This window comes from Crocuta crocuta, unplaced genomic scaffold (genome assembly GCF_008692635.1).
Source record: "Crocuta crocuta isolate KB4526 unplaced genomic scaffold, BGI_CrCroc_1.0 scaffold180, whole genome shotgun sequence".
In the NCBI taxonomy this organism is placed as follows: Eukaryota; Metazoa; Chordata; class Mammalia; order Carnivora; family Hyaenidae; genus Crocuta; species Crocuta crocuta.
In genome coordinates, this window is record NW_027527549.1 from 901,432 (window position 1) to 923,106 (window position 21,675).

At 40.4% G+C, this 21,675-nt stretch overlaps 1 protein-coding gene and 1 long non-coding RNA gene across 3 annotated transcripts in view; one reads left to right on the top strand and one right to left on the bottom strand.

The window, feature by feature from the left end:
• Window positions 1-21,675, bottom strand: part of PTPN22 (protein tyrosine phosphatase non-receptor type 22) — a 57,802-nt gene that overhangs the window by 28,880 nt on the left and 7,247 nt on the right. The window contains exons 2-11 of one of the 2 annotated variants that reach the window (XM_077766846.1): window positions 15,751-15,859; window positions 15,403-15,479; window positions 15,149-15,244; window positions 14,698-14,736; window positions 12,826-12,897; window positions 12,650-12,709; window positions 11,292-11,434; window positions 10,723-10,789; window positions 9,598-9,675; window positions 6,976-7,062 (exon numbers count right to left, since the gene is read on the bottom strand). In XM_077766846.1, coding sequence (XP_077622972.1) covers window positions 6,976-7,062; window positions 9,598-9,675; window positions 10,723-10,789; window positions 11,292-11,434; window positions 12,650-12,709; window positions 12,826-12,897; window positions 14,698-14,736; window positions 15,149-15,244; window positions 15,403-15,479; window positions 15,751-15,859 — 828 coding nt within the window. The remainder of the gene's footprint in view (window positions 1-6,975; window positions 7,063-9,597; window positions 9,676-10,722; window positions 10,790-11,291; window positions 11,435-12,649; window positions 12,710-12,825; window positions 12,898-14,697; window positions 14,737-15,148; window positions 15,245-15,402; window positions 15,480-15,750; window positions 15,860-21,675) is intronic. The other variant, XM_077766850.1, reaches the window with a different exon arrangement.
• On the top strand, window positions 6,449-11,900 carry LOC144233824 (uncharacterized). The gene is made up of 3 exons (XR_013335773.1): window positions 6,449-6,889; window positions 11,113-11,329; window positions 11,572-11,900. It is a non-coding gene; the product is annotated as an uncharacterized LOC144233824 (long non-coding RNA).

A 21,675-nucleotide genomic window follows, 5' to 3' on the forward strand; every position in this document is an offset into this window, starting at 1 on the left:
AAAAATTAAAAAAATAAATAAAGAGAGAAAGTGTACAAGGAGGAAAGAGGAGCTTAGGGAGAGGAAGAGAAAGAGGGGGAAGAGGGGAATCCTAAGCAGGCCCCATGCTCAGCACAGAGTCCGATGCCAGGCTTGATGCCATGACCCTGGGATCATGACCTGAGCTGAAATCAATCAATGCTTAATCAACTGAGCCACCCAGGTACCCCCCAATCTTTCTATTAATTGGTATACTTATACCATTTACATATAACATAATTATTGATATGTTAGGGCTTCAGTCTGCCATTTTATTTTTTGTTTTCTGTTTGTTCTGTTTCATTTTTCTTTTTCCTGCATTTTTTAGAATTTTGTTTTGATTTACCTATAGTGGTTTTTTTTTAATTTTTTAAATGTTTATTTATTTTTGAGAGAGACAGAGAGACAGAGCATGAGTGGGGGAGGGGCAGAGAGAGGGAGACACAGAATCCAAAGCAGGCTCCAGGCTCTGAGCTGTTAGCACAGAGCCTGATGCGGGGCTTGAACTCACGAACTGTGAGATCATGACCTGAACCGGAGTCAGGCGCTTAATTGACTGAGCCACCCAGGTGCCCCCTTATAACATTTCCTAAGGTGTGTTTTTGTATAGCTTCTGTGGTGGTGGCTCTAGGTATTACATTATATGTACATAACCTATCACAGACTACAGGCGTTATCATTTCACTAGTTCAAGTACAGAAACCTCCCTTTACGTCCCTAACCTTTCCCTGTTTATATTGGCCTAAATATTTCCTCCAATACATCTAGAACCCTATAAGACTGTATACTTTCTTGCTTCAATCATCCAACAATTTAGAATGCTCAAGAAGAGAAATAAAACCTATTACATCTACTCATGATTTTGCATATCATATTCTCCTTTCTTTCATCATTTCCTTTCTGTTTAGAAAACTTCCTTTGCCATTTTTTTATGCTAGGTCTACCTAACAAATTTTCTTAGTTTTTGGTAGTTGTTGTTTGTTTGTTTATTTTTCCATCTGAGGTCTTGACTTCTTCTTCATTCCTGAAGGGTATTTTCACTGGGTGTGAGATTCTGAGTTGCCAATTATTCTTTCAGCACTGGAGAAATATTATGTCACTTCCTTCTGGCCTCCATGTTCCTGATGACAAATTTGCCATCATTAAAATTGTTTTCCCCCTATAGTGAAGATCATTTTTCTCCGGCTGCTTCATAGAAGTTTTCTGTTTAGTTTTTAGAAGATTCATTATAATGAATCTTTTGTTGTTGTTTTGATAGGGAGAGAGAGTATGAGCAGGGGAGAAGGACAGAGAGAGAGAGAGAGAGAGAGAGAGAATCCCAAGCAGGCTCTATACTCAGTGCAGAGCCCAGCACAAGACTTGGTCCCACGATACTGGGAACATGACCTGAGCCAAAATCAAGAGTCAGACACTCAACTTACTGAGCCCCACCAGGCGCCCCAATTATGATGAGTCTTTAGGCTTTTTTAAGCCTTGACTCTTTTCTCTTCTCCTTCTTGGACTTTGCTGACACAAATGTTAGGGGTTTTTTGTTGTTGTTGTTGTTGTTGTTGTTGTTGTTATCAGAGCTTAGTTCCCTAAGGCACTGTTTTTCTCTTCTCCAGCCTATTTTATTTCTGATGTTTACACTGGGAAATTCCTATTATTCTATCTTCTAGTTCATTAGTTCTTTTATTCTGTAGGTACCCTGAAATTTTCCTTTGGAGCCCATCTACAAAGCTATTTTGTTTCAGTTACTACCTCTTTTAGTTCTAAAATTCCCATTTGGTTCCTCTTTATATCTTGCTTCTTTTCTGAAACTTTTAATTAATTCTTTGCTAGAATTTCCATTTTTATTTTTTTCTCACAAATTTTTAATGTTTATTTGTGTGTGTGAGAGAGAGAAAGAGAGAGAGTACACATGCACACGCAAGCAGGGCAGGGGAAGAGAGGGAAAGAGACACAGAATCCAAAGTAGGCTCCAGGCTCCATGCTGTCAGCACAGAGCCTGATGCAGGGCTCAGACCCACAAACCATGAGATCATGACCTGAGCCAAAGTCAGATGCTTAACTGAGCCACCCAGGCGCCCCGAGATTTTCCATTTTTAAAATCTTTTGAAGCATGTTTGTAATTGCTCGTTGAAGCATTTTTATTGTGGCTGCTCTAAAATCTTTGTCAGAAAATTCTAACATCTCTATCATCTCAGTACTGACAACTATTGATTGTCTTTTATTCATTTGGTTTGAGATCTTCCTGATTCTTGGTATGACAAATAGTTTTCAAGTGAAACCTAGACATTTCTGTATCATTATGAGGCTCTGGATCTTAGTTAAGCCTCTTTTAACTGGGTTCTTCTATTTTTAACTCCATTCTGACAGGGGAAGCAAAGGTGCTGCCTCATGATTGCCTTGTTATTGCCACAAAGAATTTACCTCCCCCAGTTTCCTCACTGAGCCTCTGTTGATACCCAAGCAGAGACACACCAGGAGAGGCTCCCTGACACCATGCTGGGGGTGGCCTCATTACTGATGGATGATGGTAGAAGTTCCAACTCTCCTCGAGGCTTCTTCCGACACTACTTCAGTGGGGAGCGTGTTATTTCCAAGTTACTCTCTGGTGGAAGCTCGGGCTCCCCATGCAGTCCCCACCCCCACTCACAATGCAGGAAACCATGGAAGCCAATGGGGATGAGAGTCCTCACTCTTTATCGGACCTTCTCTGATACCACTTCAGCACTGTACTACAGTCTAAGAAAGGTGAGAATCTAGGGGGCGCCTGGGTGGCTTAGTCAGTTAAGCATCTGACTCTGGATCTCGGTTCAGGTCATGATCTCATGGTTCATGAGTTTGAGCCCCACATTGGGCTCTGCACTGACAGTGTGGGTCTCCTTGGGATTCTTTCTCTCCTTTCTGCCCCTAACCTGCTTGTGCTCACTCTCCCTCTCAAAATAAACAAATAAACTTAGAAAGAAGGAAAGAAAGAAGAAAAAAGGAAAGGAAGGAAGGAAGGAAGGAAGGAAGGAAGGAAGGAAGGAAGAAAGAAAGAAAGAAAGAAAGAAAGAAAGAAAGAAAGAAAGAAAGAAAGAAGTAGAAATCTAGTATCCCACTCAGCCTTTGCTGACAAGGGTGGGGTTGGGGGCCATTATTTTCTGTGGTGTTGACTAAAGTAGAATGATGACTATCTAAAAGTTTTCTATCTTGCTGCACTGCCCGTTTACTGATTCTTTGCCTAGACAGAGCAGGCTTTTGTTGTTGTTTTGTTTTCTTTTTGGTTTTATGTTTGTTTTGTCTGTACCATCGGCATTTCTGGGTTGTTGACTTTCAGTTCCAAGTCTGGGAAAATGAGGCAAAAGAAAACCCAAGGAACGTATCATCATGTCTTTCTTCAGGTCCCAAAGTCCTGAGCTGGTCTGTCTTCTTTCTATCTCTCAGAGCCTTCTTATAGTTTTTTATTTATAATGTCAATTGTTTGGTCCAGTTGCACCTAGTGGGAGGAATGGTGGAGGTGGGGAGGAAGTATGTCTACTTGATCTTCCCAGAAACAGAAATCCTCTTCAGTTAACTTTAACCAATTCCCTCTGTGGGAGTTTGAGCTGTGTTCCTATGTTCCCATTTACTGACTAAAGGCCCACTTCAGGTAACTCAGCTGCAGCCATGACACTCCTACCAGGCTAAATTTGAGTATTGTCATTTGTGGGAACCTAAACAAAATATTAGCCCACATACTCCAGCAACACATTAAAAGAATGTTTTTTGTTCAAGAAGGGTTAATTCTAAGAGTACAGGGATGGTTTGATATCACCAAATCCAATGATATGACTGTATCAGTAGGTTAAAGGGGAACATCCATGTGCTCACTCCATGAGTGCAAAAATATGCACATTCCTTCTCTAAAATTTCCTAATAAAATAGAAATGAATAAATATTCTCTTGAACACTTAAAAAACCAGTCAGATTTATAATTACACCAAAAAGAATAAAATACCTAGGAATAATTTAACCAAGGAGGAAAAGACCTATACCTATAAGACATTAGTTAAAGAAACTGCGGATGATAAGAACAAATGAAAAGATATACTGATGAATTGGAAGAGTTAATACTGTTAACATGTGGGTTCATACAACCCAAAGCAATCTACAGATTCAATGCATCCCTTGTCAAAATACCAATAGCAATTGGTAGAACTAGAACAAATAATCCTAAAATTTGTATGGAACTACAAAAGACCTCAAATAGTCAAATCCAATCTTGAGAAAGAAGAACAAAGCCAAGGTATCACAATCCCAGATTTTAAAATATATTACAAAGCTATAGTCATCAAAACAGTATGGTACTAACACAAAAATAGACACATAGATCAATGGAACAGATAGAGAGCCCCAAAACAGACCCACACTTACACAGCCAACTAATGCTTGAGAAAGGTAAAAAGAATACACAATGGGGAATAAATAGTGTTGGGAAAACTGGACAGCTACATGCAAAAAAATTAACTGGACCACTCTCCTATACCATATAAGAAAATAAAGTAAAAATGGATTAAAGACCTAAATGTGAATCTTGAAACCATGAAGCTCCTAAAAGAAAACATAGGTAACCTCTTACAGTAATCTCTTGGACATTGGCCTTAGCAAAATATTTATGGATATGTCTCCTCAGGCAAGGGAAACAAAAGTAAAAATAAACTACTGAGATGATACTCACATAAAAAGCTTTTGCACAGCAAAGGAAATCATCAACAAAATAAAAAGGCAACCTACTGAATGGAAGAAGGTATTTGTAAATGATATATCTACAAGGGGTTAATATCCAAAATATATAAAGAATTTATACAGCTCAACACAAAAAGCAAACAAAAAAATCAGATTAAAAAGTGGGCAGAGGACATGAATACACATTTTCCCAAAGAAGACATGCAGATGGCCAACAGGCACAAGAAAGATGCTCAACATCATTAATCATCAGGGAAATGCAAATCAAAACCACAGTGAGATACCACCTCACACCTGTCAGAATGGCTAGAATCAAAAACAGAAGAAACAACATGTGTTGGAGAGGTTGTGGTGAAAATGGAGCCCTTGTACACTGTTGATGGGAATGTAAATTAGTGCAGCCACTGTGGAAAACAGTATGAAGTTTCCTTAAAAAATTAAAAATAGAACTACCATTTGATCCAGTAATCACACTACTAGATATTTACCCAAAGAATATAAAAACACAAATTTGAAGGCATACATGCACCCCCATGTTTATTGCAGCATTATTTACAATAGCCAAATTATGGAAGCAGCCCAAGTGTCCATTCATAGCTGAATAGATAAAGAAGTGGTGTGTATATACATATGTATGTATATATATATATATATACACACATACATATATACATGTATATGTATACATGTGCACATATATATGTATAAAACTGGACAGCTACATGCAATAATATATATATATTTTTTATACAATGGAATACTAGCCACAAAAAAGAATGAAATCTTGCCTTTTGTGAGAACATGGATGGATCTAGAGATTTTGTGCTAAGTGAAATAAGTCAGACAGAGAAAGATAAATACCATATCCTTTCACTAGTCAAAAAAGCAAAATAAACAAACAAAAACAGACTCACAGACTCTTAACTATAGAGTAGAAATGGTGGTTGTCAGAAGGGAGACCTGGNCATCACGCTTCATAGTGAAACATGAGAAATCTTTTCCATTAAAATTTGGTTGTCCCTAATCACCTCTATCCTTTAACCTGGGAACACTGGCCTATGAAGTAGACATAAATGGGACACAAGTAACAATTTCTGGCAAAACTATACTCCTATTTCCATGTCCTTCCACCATGTTGTTTTTCCTTGAAGTTGACATGAACCATAGGATTACTTAGTCCATTTCAAGCCTCAACAGTTTTTCTGGCTCTTTCCTTTCCCTGTGATTCAGCATTCCACTGACAGGAATTACCATCAGAATCATGTCTTCTATACTTTGTATTCCTAATGCTGTGATAACAGTAGGTCCTCAGTGAATATTTTCAGATTAAGTATCCAGAGGTGCCTGGGAGGTTCAGTCAGTTAAACCTCTGACTTCGGCTCAGGTCATGATCTCACAGTTCATGGGTTCAAGCCCCATATCAGCCTCTGTGCAAACAGCTCAGAGCCTGGAGCCTGCTTCCAATTCTGTGTCTCCCTCTCTCTGTGCCCCTTCCCCTCTCGCTCTCTCTCTGTCTCTGTCTCTATCTCTCTCAAAAATAAATAAATGTTGAAAACAAATTTTTACGAAGAATCCAAAATGTGATATTAAAAATTAAGTTAATATGTATATATAACAAAATATACCCTTGGAAGGTAAAACAGTAATTTTGTCTTCTTAAAGTTTGATCAGAACCCAATACTTTATAACTATGTTTAGAGTAAGTACTTGACTTATCAATTTTTGTGATGGGATCAAAGTAGCACATCCTAGAATGCTCATTATTTCTTAACTGAAATTTGGTTACATCATAATTGTTTTGATACCTAAGACCTTCAGCTAAAAATCCTCTATGTAGTCTAAAATCTCCACAAAATTTGATGAGGTATATGCAGTCAAAATGCAGCTAGAAGAACCTGAAAATTCACATCAGTACTCAACTATGATTTCACTCTGGAGTTGTCACTCTCACTTTTAACGCGCCACACAGCTATTTAACGTGGAAAGAGAATATACACTTGCTCTGTCACTCACTCCTATGGTTTCTAAATTTCGCTGAAAATTGTATACAGCAGGTGAATCAAGAGATTCATTTCCTACATTGAAGTACTTCAATTAATTTGTCTTCTCCACAGGAGATCGGCAGCGTAGCCCCATGCACACCTGACACTCCCATTTACTTGTGACAGCAGATCGTTAGGTAAGTCCTACAACTGATCTGAGATCCCTTGACCAAGATCAAATATGAAAAAAAAGGAAAGAGAAAATATCAAGTTGAATGTTTACCTCCGTTCCTGAGTTTTTACCCCCAATAGCATCCATCTGTCTCTTAAATAGTTCTAATACAGCCTTGTAGACCAATTCATACTGTTCCTGTAGAGCATCACATGCCGGAACAAGAGAAAACAAACAAAAGACTTGGTGAAATACAGATGCGGGAGTACGCACCTCAGTCAAATCCCAGTAGAGCCAATCTGAAGACCATCAATAGCAGTTCAATTGCAGTGCCTTTATGTTTGCTTAGCCCATTTCAGACTGCAAAGCACTTGTAGGCTGCTACACACAGTTAAATATTTGGTCTCCTCTAAATATACAAGGGCCTGCCAACATGTTTTATGTTCTACTCCACGTTCTCACTTATCTTTCCCTCCACCACCATCCCTCCGGTTCTGTTTTCCTTGCTTACATTTTAAAAGTTGTATTGGATCCTGGATGCATTTTTTTTGTAAGCCACCTTCCTCTTTTCTAGAAAAAGTTAGACAGAATGGTGGTTGATAGGTACATAGATATGTACTCTCAAACTTGACCCTCACAATGGATCTGTAACGTAGGTAGCCTATTATCCCTGTTCGCACTTCGTGTAAGGTCATTCAGAAGTAAAGTCCAGACTTGGATTAGAATTTGAATGGTCTGACTCTTAGTTTAGAGCACTTGGATCAAGCTGCTACAATGGTCTCCTGGCAGAGATAACGGCAACAATGTCGAGCAGCACTGAAGGGAGTCTGGAGCTTTGTGCTTGTAAAAGGATGTCACCATAGAAAATTAGACCACCGCAATTACAAGATTTGTGGTGGGGTTTCTGCTGCCATACCTGACTGAGCCCTTGATTTTCTATCTACTTTTCATCTGAAAGAGCCTAAACAGGGTTTCCCCTGACACTTTACACAATTCTATACAAATAAAGCACAACCTTTTTCAAGTACAATTTTAGCAAGGAACAACAGAGTCTATCACTCAACACATCTGTTGGTACACTCTTCCATTTTTTTTTAAGAACAGAGAAAAATCAGACAGGAAGCAACCAGCTGGTTACAGTGCGATTTCCTGGTTAGCGTAGTGTCAGAAAAAGCAGCTACGACTGGTAAAGTATTTGTTCAGCTAGCTGTCGATAGTGCCAGCACGGGAAGGCTAACTTGAAATCGTTTTGGCTGTCTTCTGACTCTTACAAGTAGACCTGAAATTAACTTTCTCTGAAACGGGGTATAGTGGTATTTCTTGATGCAGTTTCACAATGTAATATTCGACAACTAAGATGTAGACCTCCTGGAATCTTTATACATTTACCTGGATCAGCCTTCTTTTAAGTCTGGTAGCACTAAACCAGCCAATGCTTACATTTCACAGAAACTTTTTCCCTTACAAGCTGAATATAGAAACACCTACAGTCAACACATGAAAAAAAAATGTTTTTTTCCACTAGCTATTAGTGGAAAACCTGTGTGGGCCAAACAAAAGGCTTGTATTATAATAGCTCATTTTTCCCCTCCAATTCATGAATGCTAGATGAAAATATCTAAAGTGCCACTGTCAATTATTTTACCTCCAAATGTACGTGCAAGTTCACTTTGTAAGTGCTTTAAACACGTTAGGGTCTTGCTCTCTAAGCAGCAAAAGGTAGTAGTAACAAATTATGTGAAAGTGTCTGTTATTTTATAAATACCAATAAATGCATGGTGAATAATGAACGGGTAATGCCAAACTCCATCTTAAAGCTGGAGACCATTTATTTAGAAATGTGGGTAAAATTATTGGCGTAGAAACCTGGGTGAAAGTAATATCGTAGAGAGTGAGCGATCTGTGCTGGGAATGTTTCATCGAGGAGGGGGACCTTGAGTGGGAGAGGAGAGGACGAAACCAAGGAAGAGCACTCCTAATGGAGTAAAGGAGTGTGAGCAATTTCGGGTGGGCTAAAATACTGTGATACATACATACAAATGTACACACATAATACATATACATATAATGTATTGTGATGCATATAATATTGTGATCATATATATGAGATACATACATAATATATACATATTGTGACACATATACATAATCATATATAGTAGGATTATAGTTTTTTTAAGTATGCATACAATAAGGAACAGGAGAGACTATAAAACAATAATAATCGTGGCTACCTCTAGGTGATAGGATTATGGTTGATTTTATTTTTATCTTTCATTAAATCAAAAAATGAGTATATAGACTGCATTCCCCAGATTCTGTTACCACTTCCTGACGTAGAAATTACAAGTCTCTGATTTTCCATCGTTTTAGAAATGAATTACTACTACAAACCATCAAGTTAACCTCACCCAGGTATTACATTTTTAATAAGTCAAACAGCTTGTTGAATTTTTTCAACATCCCTTATAAGAAATATAAAGCTGTTTGCTTTCTTCCTATTTTTTGAACAGATAGTAAAATATAAGGAGTGAGAGGAATTTGACCCACGCAAGGGATATAGGAAAAATGTTGATATATTCAGAGTTCGAGGAAATGTAAATGGACTAAAGCACTTAATAGTAAGTTGGTGTTTTAGCTAATAGTCAGCTACTTTGGGGTGCCTGACTATTAAACAGAGAGACGTAGCAAGACTCAGAGACATGTTCACATCCATTCACAAGAGCTGCATACCTGAGTTTGAACGAATGAAGGCCTTTGTGTTCGCATTTCCTGGATCAAACTAAAAACACTGAAGTTCTCAGGAATGATCTATCAAATAAAAGGAAAAAGTATCTTACTCCTTTGTTCCTAGCTTTGTGAAGAAATTATTTCTCACGGTCTTGCTACCCCTATGGTATCTGTTCTCCTAACATTCTGATCATATCAGAAAAAGAATGCATTTTTAAAATGAATGAGGTTTCTCGTCACTGTGTCATGATTTAGAGCCTGGTGTTTTTCCCCAGAAAAGACTGCAGAAACTCTTGAGAATGATTTCACACGGGGTGACCAAAGGTCCGACGTTAAACGTATAATGAAAGCAGAGCCTCAGTAGGTGAGCAAATATGAGAATTTTATGAAACAAAAGAAATTGGTGGATAGGTGTAACTCCCACATTTCAGACTTCTCACCTCCTATTATTAGACTTTAAAAGCTAATTTATATGGACAGTTGGGTGGCTCAGTTAGTTAAGCGTCTGACTTCAGCTCAGGTCATGATCTCACGGTTCATGAATTTGAGCCCCGCGTCGGGCTCTGTGCTGACAGCTCAGAACCTGGAGCCTGGTTCGGATTCTGTCTCCCTTTCTCTCTGCCCCTCCCCCATCTGGACTCTGTCTGTCTGTCTCTCTCTCTCTTCTGAATAATAAACAACACATTAAAATTTTATTTAAAAAATCATTTATAGATTGGAACACCAGTGTTGATTGGGGTAGATTGAATCTGTCCACCACAGCCATTTGGATAAAGGAAGGGTAGCTGTGTAACTTGGGGCAGTGATTCTCAAACTTGACAGCATCAGAAGCACTGGAGAGCTTGCTGGGCCCCATGTCCAGAGTCTCTGCTTCAGTCCATCCAAGGTAGGGCCGAGATTTTGCATTGCTAACAAGTTCTCAGGTGATGCCGATGCTGCTTCTCTGGGAAGGGCACTTTGAGGACCACCAACTTAGGGACTAATGTAATCATCTGACAGAGTGGGTCTACAAGTGAATATACTAGAAAAGAGGAGTTGTGGAGATAGATGTTTGGGAGAACCAAACAATTCCCAAGTCTGCATGTAGCAGGGTTGGCAAATGAGAAGCACCTGCCGAGAGGAACTCACCCCATCTTTCAGCAGCATCCAGGTATAATCGATAGCACAGATCACACCAGTCCTTCCACAACCGGCACTGAAACAAAGATCACAGTGGCACATACAGTTGCAGACAGTGGATCGTTGACAGTATCTTGGAAATGTCACCGGCAGAATGAGGAAGAAGAAACCTAGAGGCAGTGGAACATGCTAAACCCCACCACTTCCCAGAGCAAATGTGTCAGCTTCCACATGCACCCACCCAACCTCAGGATGGATCCTTGGAAACTTCTCACAAGAGTCTCTTGAACGGCACTGTTCACAAGCAACTTGTCAGAAAATAATGTAATGCTCAGATTGAATGTATTATGGTTTGTTTCTGCTCTTGGCCTTTCTCTTCCTATCACTCTCATTTCTCAGCTTCATTCCTTTCTACTCAACTGGAGAAAGTGAGACGAGGGTCAGGAGCCTGTATCCTACATGCCTGCACCAGCTTAAATTCCAACAAAGTGAGCCTCCCTTCAATTACAGCAAGGGTGCTGTCCAGGCCACAATGTTTGGTTTGCTCTGCGTAGAAGGTTCGAAGAACAGCGTCATACCTGCAGTGAATGCATACGGGAACACTGTCATCCTCCTGGTAAGAGCGCACATCCCAGAGGAGCTCAAGAATAGGGTCTATAGATGAAGGCACATCATGGTCTGGCCAATTTTTGTAATGAAACTGGTAGATAGTTCGGGTTTCCTATAAAAAAAAAAATAGCCAGAATAAGGGGAGGGTTCAGTGATAGATTCCCCAGCTCATTCTAACACAAGATTACTCTGACGTCCTAAGTAGCATCTCTGTCCCGTTGGCAACTTATGCTGCCTTCCTCCCTACAGGTCCCTGGTGCCCATGTGCTTTCTGAGAACAACTACAAGTGTTTTCCAGGATGGATCAAGAAGATGTGGTTCATCTATACAATGGAATACTCCATGGCCATGAGAAAGAATGAAATCTGGCCATTTGTAGCAACGTGGATGGAACTCAAGCGTGTTATGCTGAGCGAAATAAGTCAGGCAGAGAAGGACAGATACCATATGTTTGCACTCACATGTGGAACAGGAGAAACCTAACAGAGGACCATAGGGGAGGGGGAGGAGAAAATGTAGTTAAGGAGACAAACCACAAGAGACTCTTGAAAGCTGAGAACAAACTGAGGCCTGATAGAGGTAGGGGAGAGGGGGAGGGGGGTGATGGGCATGGAAGAGGGCACTTGTGGGGATGAGCACTGGGTGTTATATGGAAACCAACTTGACAATAAACTATAATTTTTTAAAAAAGTGTTTTTAGGTCACTGACCTTTGGTGTGTCCCTCTCTACCCCACTCACAAGAGGAGCTAGTCCATACCAGAGCTTTCCAACTGGTGTGCTCCAAGTGGCTCACAGGCTTGCTGGTATATTAAATCCCTTTGCCTTAGAGAGACTGGGCAGCGTGGGCTCTCAATTCCCAGTCTCTATTCACTGCAAAGCCTCTATTCATCCTACAGATATTATCATTTTATATGTGTACCATTGTGTGTAATAGATTGGAGAGCAGAGATTACATAAAAGGTCTCTTTTGCATCTGAAGATTTATCTAGAACATCAAAGGCCCAACCACTCCCCATTGTCTTATGCCCAGCCCGAGTCACATACGTATGGTTTTTTTAAATTTATTTTAATATTTTATTTTTGAGAGAGAGAGAGGCAGAGCATGAGCAGGGAAGGGGCAGAGAGAGAGGGAGAAACAGAATCCAAAGCAGGCTCCAGGCTCCAAGCTGTCAGCAGAGAGCCCAACACAGGGCTCAAACCCACGAACCGTGAAATCATGACCTGAGCCGAAATCAGACACTTAATTGACTGAGCCACCGCAAGCGCCCCACATATGTTTTTACCTCTTGTAGGCTCTTGAGTTTACCACTCCTGTTCTATACTTACACTATTGAGCTTGGCTTTTAGAGTCCTGATTATGTAATCAGATTTTCTATTTTCAGCTTCCTAAGAGGTAAATTAAAATATTAGTTACGTCAGAGACTAATATTCAAAAACTAGTCTCTATAAAGTAGATCCTGGAGTATTTGCTCAACCACAGTGGAAGCAGCCCTCATACTCACACAGGATATGGAGAAAGGGCCAACTTGCAATGGTAGCTCTCCCGGCTCTGTCCAGTAGCGCTCACACTTTTTCTGTCACACAAAGCAGAACGTAATGATTTCTGTCCATATATCCTAGTCTCTCCAGGGTAACAAAACCCACCCTCTCATTGAGAAGCAAATTCAGCTTCTGTGTCCTTCACCTCAGGTTAACAACATCCTACCGCCTTGGGCTTCAGCCCCAATGTCATGGTGGTCTGGAATGGGAATGATGGGGAAGACACTACATGTTCTGTATATTGCAGACTTCGGAGAAGTCTGAAAAAGTAGTAATAGGGATCAGACATTTTCAGTACAGTAGCCCCGCCTCATCCACGGCTTTGCTTTCCATGGCTTCAGTTGCCCACGGTCTTTCAGGTACCTACAGCCTGGGACATATTGCTGGTGATACTATATATTGTAGTAGCCTTAACCCTACGTCACAGCACCTTCGTCATTCCCTTTGTGCAGGTATCTGATCATCTCACATCACCATCAGAAGAAGGGTGAGTATGGTATAGTAAGATATTTTGAGAAAGAAAGAGACCACATTCACTAAGTTATAGTGTATTGTCACAACTGTTCTATTTTACTATTGTTGTTGTTAATCTCCTACCGTGCCTAATTTACAAATAAACCTTTACCATTGGTGTGTATGTACAGGAAAACACAAAGTGGATGTAGAGTTTGGTACCATCTGTGGTGTCAGGCACTCCCAGGGGCTCCTGGAGAGTATCCCACGAGAATAAGGAGGGACTACGTATTTCAAAAGGGTTAACAGAAATCATGTCTGCTAAAACAAAGTCGCACAAGCTAAGTGGAACATCAAATTCCTTGGATTTAACGGAATTATGAATGTTAACAGTAGGTAAGATAAGTGCTATCCAGTGGAAACATAATGGGAGCTTCACACGCAATTTTACGTTTTCTAATAGCCACATTAAAAAATCAAAATATGAAACTGATTTTAATAATACATCTGAGTCCAATCAAAACACGTCACCGAGATAAAACAGACAGTAGATATTTGACATTTCTTAGCTCAGTCTTCAGACTCCAGTGTGCATTTTATATTTACAGTACATCTCAGTTAATACACTCAATTTTCATCAGAACATTTTACTTTCATTTAGAGTTCATAAAATTTATAGTTGAAAAAGATCCTTGTACCTAAGTGGTTCAAATCATGCTTAAAGTTCTCCAATCACTGAATTGGAAAACTGAGGGTTTTTTTATTTAAACTTAATAAAATAATTAAATTAAATTAAGTTAAATTAAATTAAATATAGACTTGGGTACACTAGTTTTGTTTCAACTGCTCGATAGCCACATGTTGCTAATGGATGTCATGTTGGACAGCACAGAGTTAGAAGTGCCAGTTAAAGATGCCTGATTAAGAAAAATGGGAAAATGAATTGTTACTTTAAAAGCATATCTTTTTTTACTTAAAAACATAAAGCCTACTGGGCAAACGGACAAAAGGAGTTCTTAGAGGTAAAAAAAAAAAAAAAAGACTTGTGGGTCATTTGGCATTCCCAAACTGAAAGCTAGCAAGATGAGAATAATTTTTTTTAATGTTTATTTATTTTTGAGAGAGAGAGAGAGAAAGAGAGTGAGTGGGGCAGGGGCAGAGAGCGGGGGAGACACAGAATCTGAAGCAGGCTCCAGGCTCTGAGCTGTGAGCACAGAGCCCGATGTGGGGCTCAAACACACGGACCGTGAGATCATGACCTGAGCCCAGGTCAGACACATAACTGACGGAGCCACCCAGGCGTCCCAGAATAATTCTCACATAGGCACACTTAAGGAAAGATCTGCTACCAAGTTTCCCTCTTCTCTTTATCTTTCACTCACCTTCCCCATCTCAAACTCCATGCACGCCATAACAATGATCTGTGGGATTGAAATAGATAGAAACCTGAGCATCAATATGGTTAGAAAAGGCCGTTAACCCATGGGTCCCAGAGTCACTGATTTTTCTGTCTTTGTTGCTGAACAAAGAAAGAAAAAAGAAATCTTGATACATTTTTAAAAGGTGGCCCCTACTCTTCTGTCTGTCCTTACTTCCCTTTTCTCTATTCAAATTGGTAAATTCTTGTTAACAAATGAGCCTGTCAAGATGAGAACTTTCATTTCCTTGAATAAAGGTGACATTGTGATTTTTGGCAAAAAAGTGCCTGAACACCCAAAATCTAGCGACTAACCCAAAAAGTCACTGATTTTAATACAAAGGAAACCTCAGTCACCTCCTCCCTCCGTCTCTAAAAGCTAGAGAATATAGTAACAAAAGCATTTCTGCCCTTACCAGGACACTGTATTCCCAAATCATCCTCCAGAAGTCCAGGAGAGTTGTAGACAAAGGCCCCTGGGTGGCTATATAAGCTTTGGGTCCATAAACTCCCTAAAGGGGAACAGAAATTATATGGGATGGCTACAGAGAATATCCTTTTCTTCTTGTTTAGTATCGCCTCCACCGCTTTTTTAGGTACCTAAAGAAATATGGTCTAGTATCCCCACCCTTTTTTAGGTATCTAGAGAACCACAGAATACGGGCTGTACCTTAATGAAGCTGGCATTGATGTAGTTGGAATCTTCATCCGAGGTTATCAGGGACAGCTCTACGAGGCTATGATCATCTATAATACAAAAGACGGACATAGTAGAAACCAAAAGGGCTTGATCAGAGGGTTTACTGTAAGTCAGGAACTAGCCCTGTGAATCGTGGATGCTCAAAAGTGTTGGATGGGTGAGTCAGTGAGTGCATGCTCTTTGATGGTTGAATATAGTACAAACTAATTTGTCAAAGCATTGTCCCAGGATTAGGAACAGCAGGCAATGGGTAAAAAGCAATAGCAATGATTGAATTGGGGTGAAGGTACAAATTCATAGGGAGAAACAAAAACTTACAGGGCAAGATATCTTTATATCTGTTTTTCTTGATATTCTTGGGTCTCTCAGCCACAGTTGTAGGATAGATTTTGTCTGCTTTGTACTTAGTGGATTGTCTTTTCAGCTTCTGTAATAAAATTCCAAAAATTAAATCTTCATAGAGCAGAGAGGTAAGAAGCTATCTGTAGAGACCATCCCTTCTTTTTGGCTCAAACAGTCCACTTTTGCCCTGTAGCATCTTCTAGAACTACCTCCAATTCAGGACAGAGCCCCCGAGCATAAGGTCAGCAGACTTCAGTTTGGAGAAGTGAAAAGATCACACTTAACTGCAGCTGAGCCACAAATAGCTAAAAACCTAGAGGTGAAACTAGTGAATATTTTAAAAGCCAATGTCTTTTTGAAAACTAACTATATGCTCCAGACAAACATCAAATATTAAAGGTTTACCTTCTCTACAGCTACTACGGGGTTATTTTAAGTAGAAATGGAGCTAGGAAACTAATTTGACAATAAACTATTTGTAAAAAAAAAAAAAGTAGAAATGGAGCTTAAGCCAAATAAAATCTCTCCATATATAGCAAAATTTCAAAGGTTTCAGTCCCCAGAAGTGGTCTTTTTTAAAATTTTCTGTGACCCAAACTGCAAGCTGACTCCTCAAACAAACAACAATCTCACGACTGTGAGCTCATGAGCTGAACTGAAATCAAGAGTCGGATGCTTCACTGACTGAGCCGTCCAGGCGCCTTGAATGGAAATTTTTTATAGTCTCCCATGTGCCTGTGGCATGTCCTCAGTTAAATTCACAGTCATGAGATCAAGCCCCGCAGATCCCTCCACACCCAGCGGGGAGCCTGCTTAAGGTTTTCTCTCCCCCTCCTTCTGCACCTCCACCCCACACATGCACTGTCTCTCTAAAAATAAGGCAAAAAAATTCCACTCAAGCTACACCAAATTTTTCAGCCGTCTCTGCTCTTAAGCACTAGAGAATGATCACTTTGAGGCAGCTACTGATTCCCCGCTGCTGAAAAAATGTCAAGTCCCGAGACTGTTCCTTTCTGACATCTCCAGAACTGAGCCTGAGCATAGTCCTTGTTACACCATTTCTACCTGTTAGTTTTGCTTTGCTTATTTGTGGAATGTTTTCTAGGGAGAATGCTATAGGCAAAAAGCGCTCCCTCCCTTCTTTTTTTTAGTAAGATGTGCCTCTATTAATTTGGCAAAATGTCACAGATAAAGAGAGTGTGTGTGTGTGTTTGTGTGTGTGTGTGTGTGTGCACATGCGCTCATATGCCTGTGCTAGTTTAGCCGTCTTGACTGACGTCTTCAACAACGGAACAGGATGCCTTTTCCTTCCCACTCATTCCTCCTCCGGGAGTCATCCTGCTGGACGACAGAAGGAGATGATGCTCTTTTAGCAAAATATCACATAGGAAATGTCTATGGAACAACTAATTTGGAAAGTGTGAAAGTTGGGGGGGTTGTTGTTGTTTGTTTGTTTTTGTTTTGTTTTGTTTTTAGACCTCTTACCTTGGGCTCAGACCACTATGAAGGCCTTTTTTAATTAATTACCCTTCTCTCCCTACCAGACCCACGGGCTCAAACCCCCCAACAGAGAACAACACAGAGCAGAATTAAGACAGAGGAACTGATACGCCTCACCAGAAAAGGAGGAGTGTTGCGAGTAGACAGCAAAAGGGCATAAGGGAGAAAGTATGGCCATGGGGTTGGCTGGGGCCGAGGGAGAAAGGATAGGTCAAAGGCAGGAGGCGTTTCTCTGCCAACCCCGAGGGATGGGATATGCATTCACTAGAGGCAGCACCAGCAAGAGAAATCAGGGGGAAAGTTGCTGAGAGAACAAGACACGGCCCTTCCTGGGCCCTGACTGGTTGGGATGCGTGTCAAATCAGATTCCGCATGAAGCCTGATGAGCTAGCAGTAAGCGCATTTGGTTTATGGTCTCTACTATCCTTTTCTTTTCAAGACAGGAAAACCAAGCTCCTGGCCATAAAAATAGAAATCAGGACAGAGCCATTTGCGTGTACTTCTCACTGACTAGCAAGTTAATTGCTAATAAATGGATTAAGGTCACTCCCAAAAGAGAACAGAAAGAAAAAGAAAGCATACGACTGTAAAGTCTTTGCCTTGGAGGACTTCCTCATGGTATAGAAGACACAGCGTACGTTACATTTCAGGGCGGGATAAACCTAGCCCTCCCCCCATGCTAGAGGAGAGAGGGGGAACCGGGGGAAATGTTTCTCAAGGTAGTTCCGCAAGGCCTACAACTACAACTCAGTATGATCTATTCCAAGCCTCCAATCTGCTCCAGTTTGCCAGCCAAGCGTCTGGAGATTTGGTTGCTGATCAGCAGTCAGGGAAGTGAGCAGGTGGGTAAGCAGTGGCCAAAGTGGGGTGAGTGAATCAGGTCAACTTTAGATACTTAAAATGTGAGGGTATGACAAGAAGTGTGTATGTGTGTGTGTGTGTGTCCTGTGAAGAACTGAAAATGTGGGACTTGATGGTTCCTAGTGAGAGGCTGGGGATGGAGTTGTGATGCGATGCATTTACTCCGGTGCTGGTGACGTGGGAAGCAAAGGCAGGAGGAAATGGTAGGTAAGAGTAAACATCCTTACAACCAGCAGCCCACTGGCAGATCCTGGCTGCGGGCACAGTATAACATTTCTCCAGGAGCCCCCACTGTCTTAGTGTTAGTGCTCTGCTAGACGGAGAAATCACCTCAGCTGGACTTCTCTAGCATATGAAAATCATTCTGGAAACTTCCCCTTGCCTTCAAGTATATAATCAGTCATTCCTCACAATCCCGGAGTGGCTCTTTCTGCCCACGGACCCTGTCCTGGTGCTTTAATAAAATCACTTTTTTGCACCAAAGACATCTCAAGAATTCTTTCTTGGCCGTCGGCTCCGGACCCCCCCCCACCACTCCAAAACCGCATCAGTAGCAGAAAAAAAAAATCACCTTAATATGCACAAAAGTCAAGAAATGCTGATAACTATGTTCAAGCAATTGACCGGTTCACACAAATGAGTCATTTTGATGAGGGAGCGTGGGGCGGGCTGAGGACAAAGTGTGAGCTAGTGCACACACCCCCGGCCCCAAGTGGGGGGTGTGTGATACTCCGCAGGCACTCCTGCTTGCCCAAGGACAAAGGAAACGGCAAAACAAATAGCCAGCTGACAGAGACCACAGTCTTAGCGGACATGGGTCTCCATCAGTTTACCAATATCTTAGTAAATGATGAGAAAAAGGCAATCTTATCAATAGCCTCATCTCCAGAAGCCTGTAGACTGTTCCTGGAGCCCCAGCATCACCTCTCCATAGTGATAGAAGTGAACAAAGGCAAGAAGGAAATGGCTGGTAAAATTAAGTTTCCTTATAGCCCGCAGCCTATTGACAAATACTTGAGGCAAATAGAGAGTAGAACACTCCTCCAGGAACCCCTACTGTAGTAAGGTTAGTGCCGGACTAGAGGGGAAACAACCTTAGCTTGACAATAGCAAGGCCTCGGGTATCTTAAGAGTCCCCTTTAGCATATGAAAGTCCTTCTGGAGGCCTCCCTGGTACCTTTACCTCCCCCAACTCCATGGTGTAAAACCAGTCACTCTTCACAGCCTGGGCACTGCTCTTTCTGCCCACGGACCCCGTCCCCAGGTCCTGTCCCCGTGCTTTCATCAAATCACCTTTTTGCCACAAAGACGTCTCAAGAATTCTTTCTTGGCTTCAACTCCAGACCCCATGAACCCCCTATCACCCCCAAACCCCAGTGTATTTATTTATAGACAAACAAATATAGAACTAGGATATATTTAGTTGTCTGTGGAACGAAAATGTATCCATGCCTTCTCTAGTCTCTGATGAGTCTCCAGAAGCTGCTACAATACCAGTCTGACTTCTTTCTAGTGTGTTCCAAACCAACACCGTCATGGCCTTCAGAACTGCACATGTTCTTTCTGTTAGGGTTCATCGAATCCTTCATATTTAATAAATATCTCTTTGTATTTAATGAATACAGTATTTACCTTTTCTACAAATATACCTCATCCCTAAGAGACATAAAATTCACACCCCTTTTTTCTTTTTATGTTTTCAATGGAATCAAACAACACTAAAGCAACACTTAAAATACAGATTTCTTAAATAAAAAAGTAATGTATATTCATTGAAGAAATTTTAGACTACAGAGAAGTAAAAAAAATGCTAAAAATCACCTAATATTCCACTCTACCCAGACTTAATCATTCTTAATATTTTATATTATATTCCAATGTTTTATCTATAAGCATAACAAAGATGGGCTCACTCTGTATAGAAAGGTTTTCAACTTGCTCACTTTACTTATGAATTTGTGTTCTACATTTTTAATGATGGTAGAGTATTGCATACTATGGAGTATAATATAAATTACTTAATCTCTTCCTTTATATTAATATTGCACATTTAACTTGCTTCCGATCTTCTTAAACCATAGTTCTAAACAATATTTTTATAGGTAGCCAAAACCTATATAAATATCTTTCACTATTTCCTTCAAATGAATTCTTAGGAGTGGTCAAAGAATTTGCCCACTTTAAATTTTTTTTAATGTTTATTTATTTCAGAGAGAGAAAGAGACAGAGAGACAGAGTGCTAGTGCAAGAGGGGCAGACACAAAATCCGAAGCCGACTCCAGGCTCTGAGCTGTCAGCATGGGGCCGAACCCGAAGTTGGACTTAACCGACTAAGCCACCCAGGCACCCAGAATTTGCCTACTTTAAAGGCTTTCGATCCATATTATCAAATATAGATGAGAAATAGTATACAAACTTTGCCTCCAGAAAGGTTACAACAGCAATGTATGAAACTGCATACTTCTGAACTCTGACCAACATTAGGACTATAATGTTTAAGTATAGATCCATCTGATAGGTTAAATGTTATTGGTTCTATTGTTTTTACTGCTTATTTATTTATTTTTGAGGGAGAGAAAGAGGGATGAGGGAGGGACAGAGAGAGAGGGAGACAGATAATCCCAAGCAGCCTCCGCACTATCAACACAGAGCCCAACATGGGGCTCAAACTCGCCAACTGTGAGATCATGACCCGAGCCGAAATCAAGAGTCACACACTTAACCAACTGAGCCACCCAGCACATCTATTGGTGATATTTTTGTTATTTGTATTTCTGTTTGCAATTTCTTCACTCTAAAACATATTTTTAGAAGGAAGATGATGTGGCATAATCAAATTACCCTATCTACACAAAGCCATGTTTGTATTTCTGCATTCCCATCCAGTCTTTGTACAAATACATATAGACATCCATGAGGTCATATATGCATATTTAGCACAATACTTGACATTTGCTAAGCTTTCACGTTTTATACACAATTCATACTTTTACACATTTCCTTTTTTTTTAAGTTTTTTAAATTTATTTTGAGAGAGAGAGAATGAGGAGGGAGGAGCAGACAGAGAGGGAGAGAGACAGAATCCCAAGCAGGCTCCACATTGTCAAGACAGAGCCTGATGTGGGGCTTGAACCCACAAACTGTGAGATCATGACCTGAGCCAAAATCAAGAGTAGAACACTCAACTGACTGAGCCATCCAGGTGCCCCTTTACACATGCTTTCTAAATGAAGATGCTGCAACTACCTCCAATGTAGAAAAAGAAAAGTACATCAAAGGAGTTTTAAACACAGACATGCAGCAAATTGACCAGCATGTGATATATATAACCAAGCCTTAACCTATATTTAATACAATGGCTGAAATGTACATATCATAAAACCACAATCAGTTGCAGTAATTGGCCAAGGGGGATGCCTATTAATTGTAATCTATCTGATAAAGAATGGGCTAATGGAAGCAGATGGTCCCAATTAAGCCTAAAAGACAGATAAGACGCCCAACACTGTCACTGTGTCCCTAGTCTTGTCCAGAAAAGAG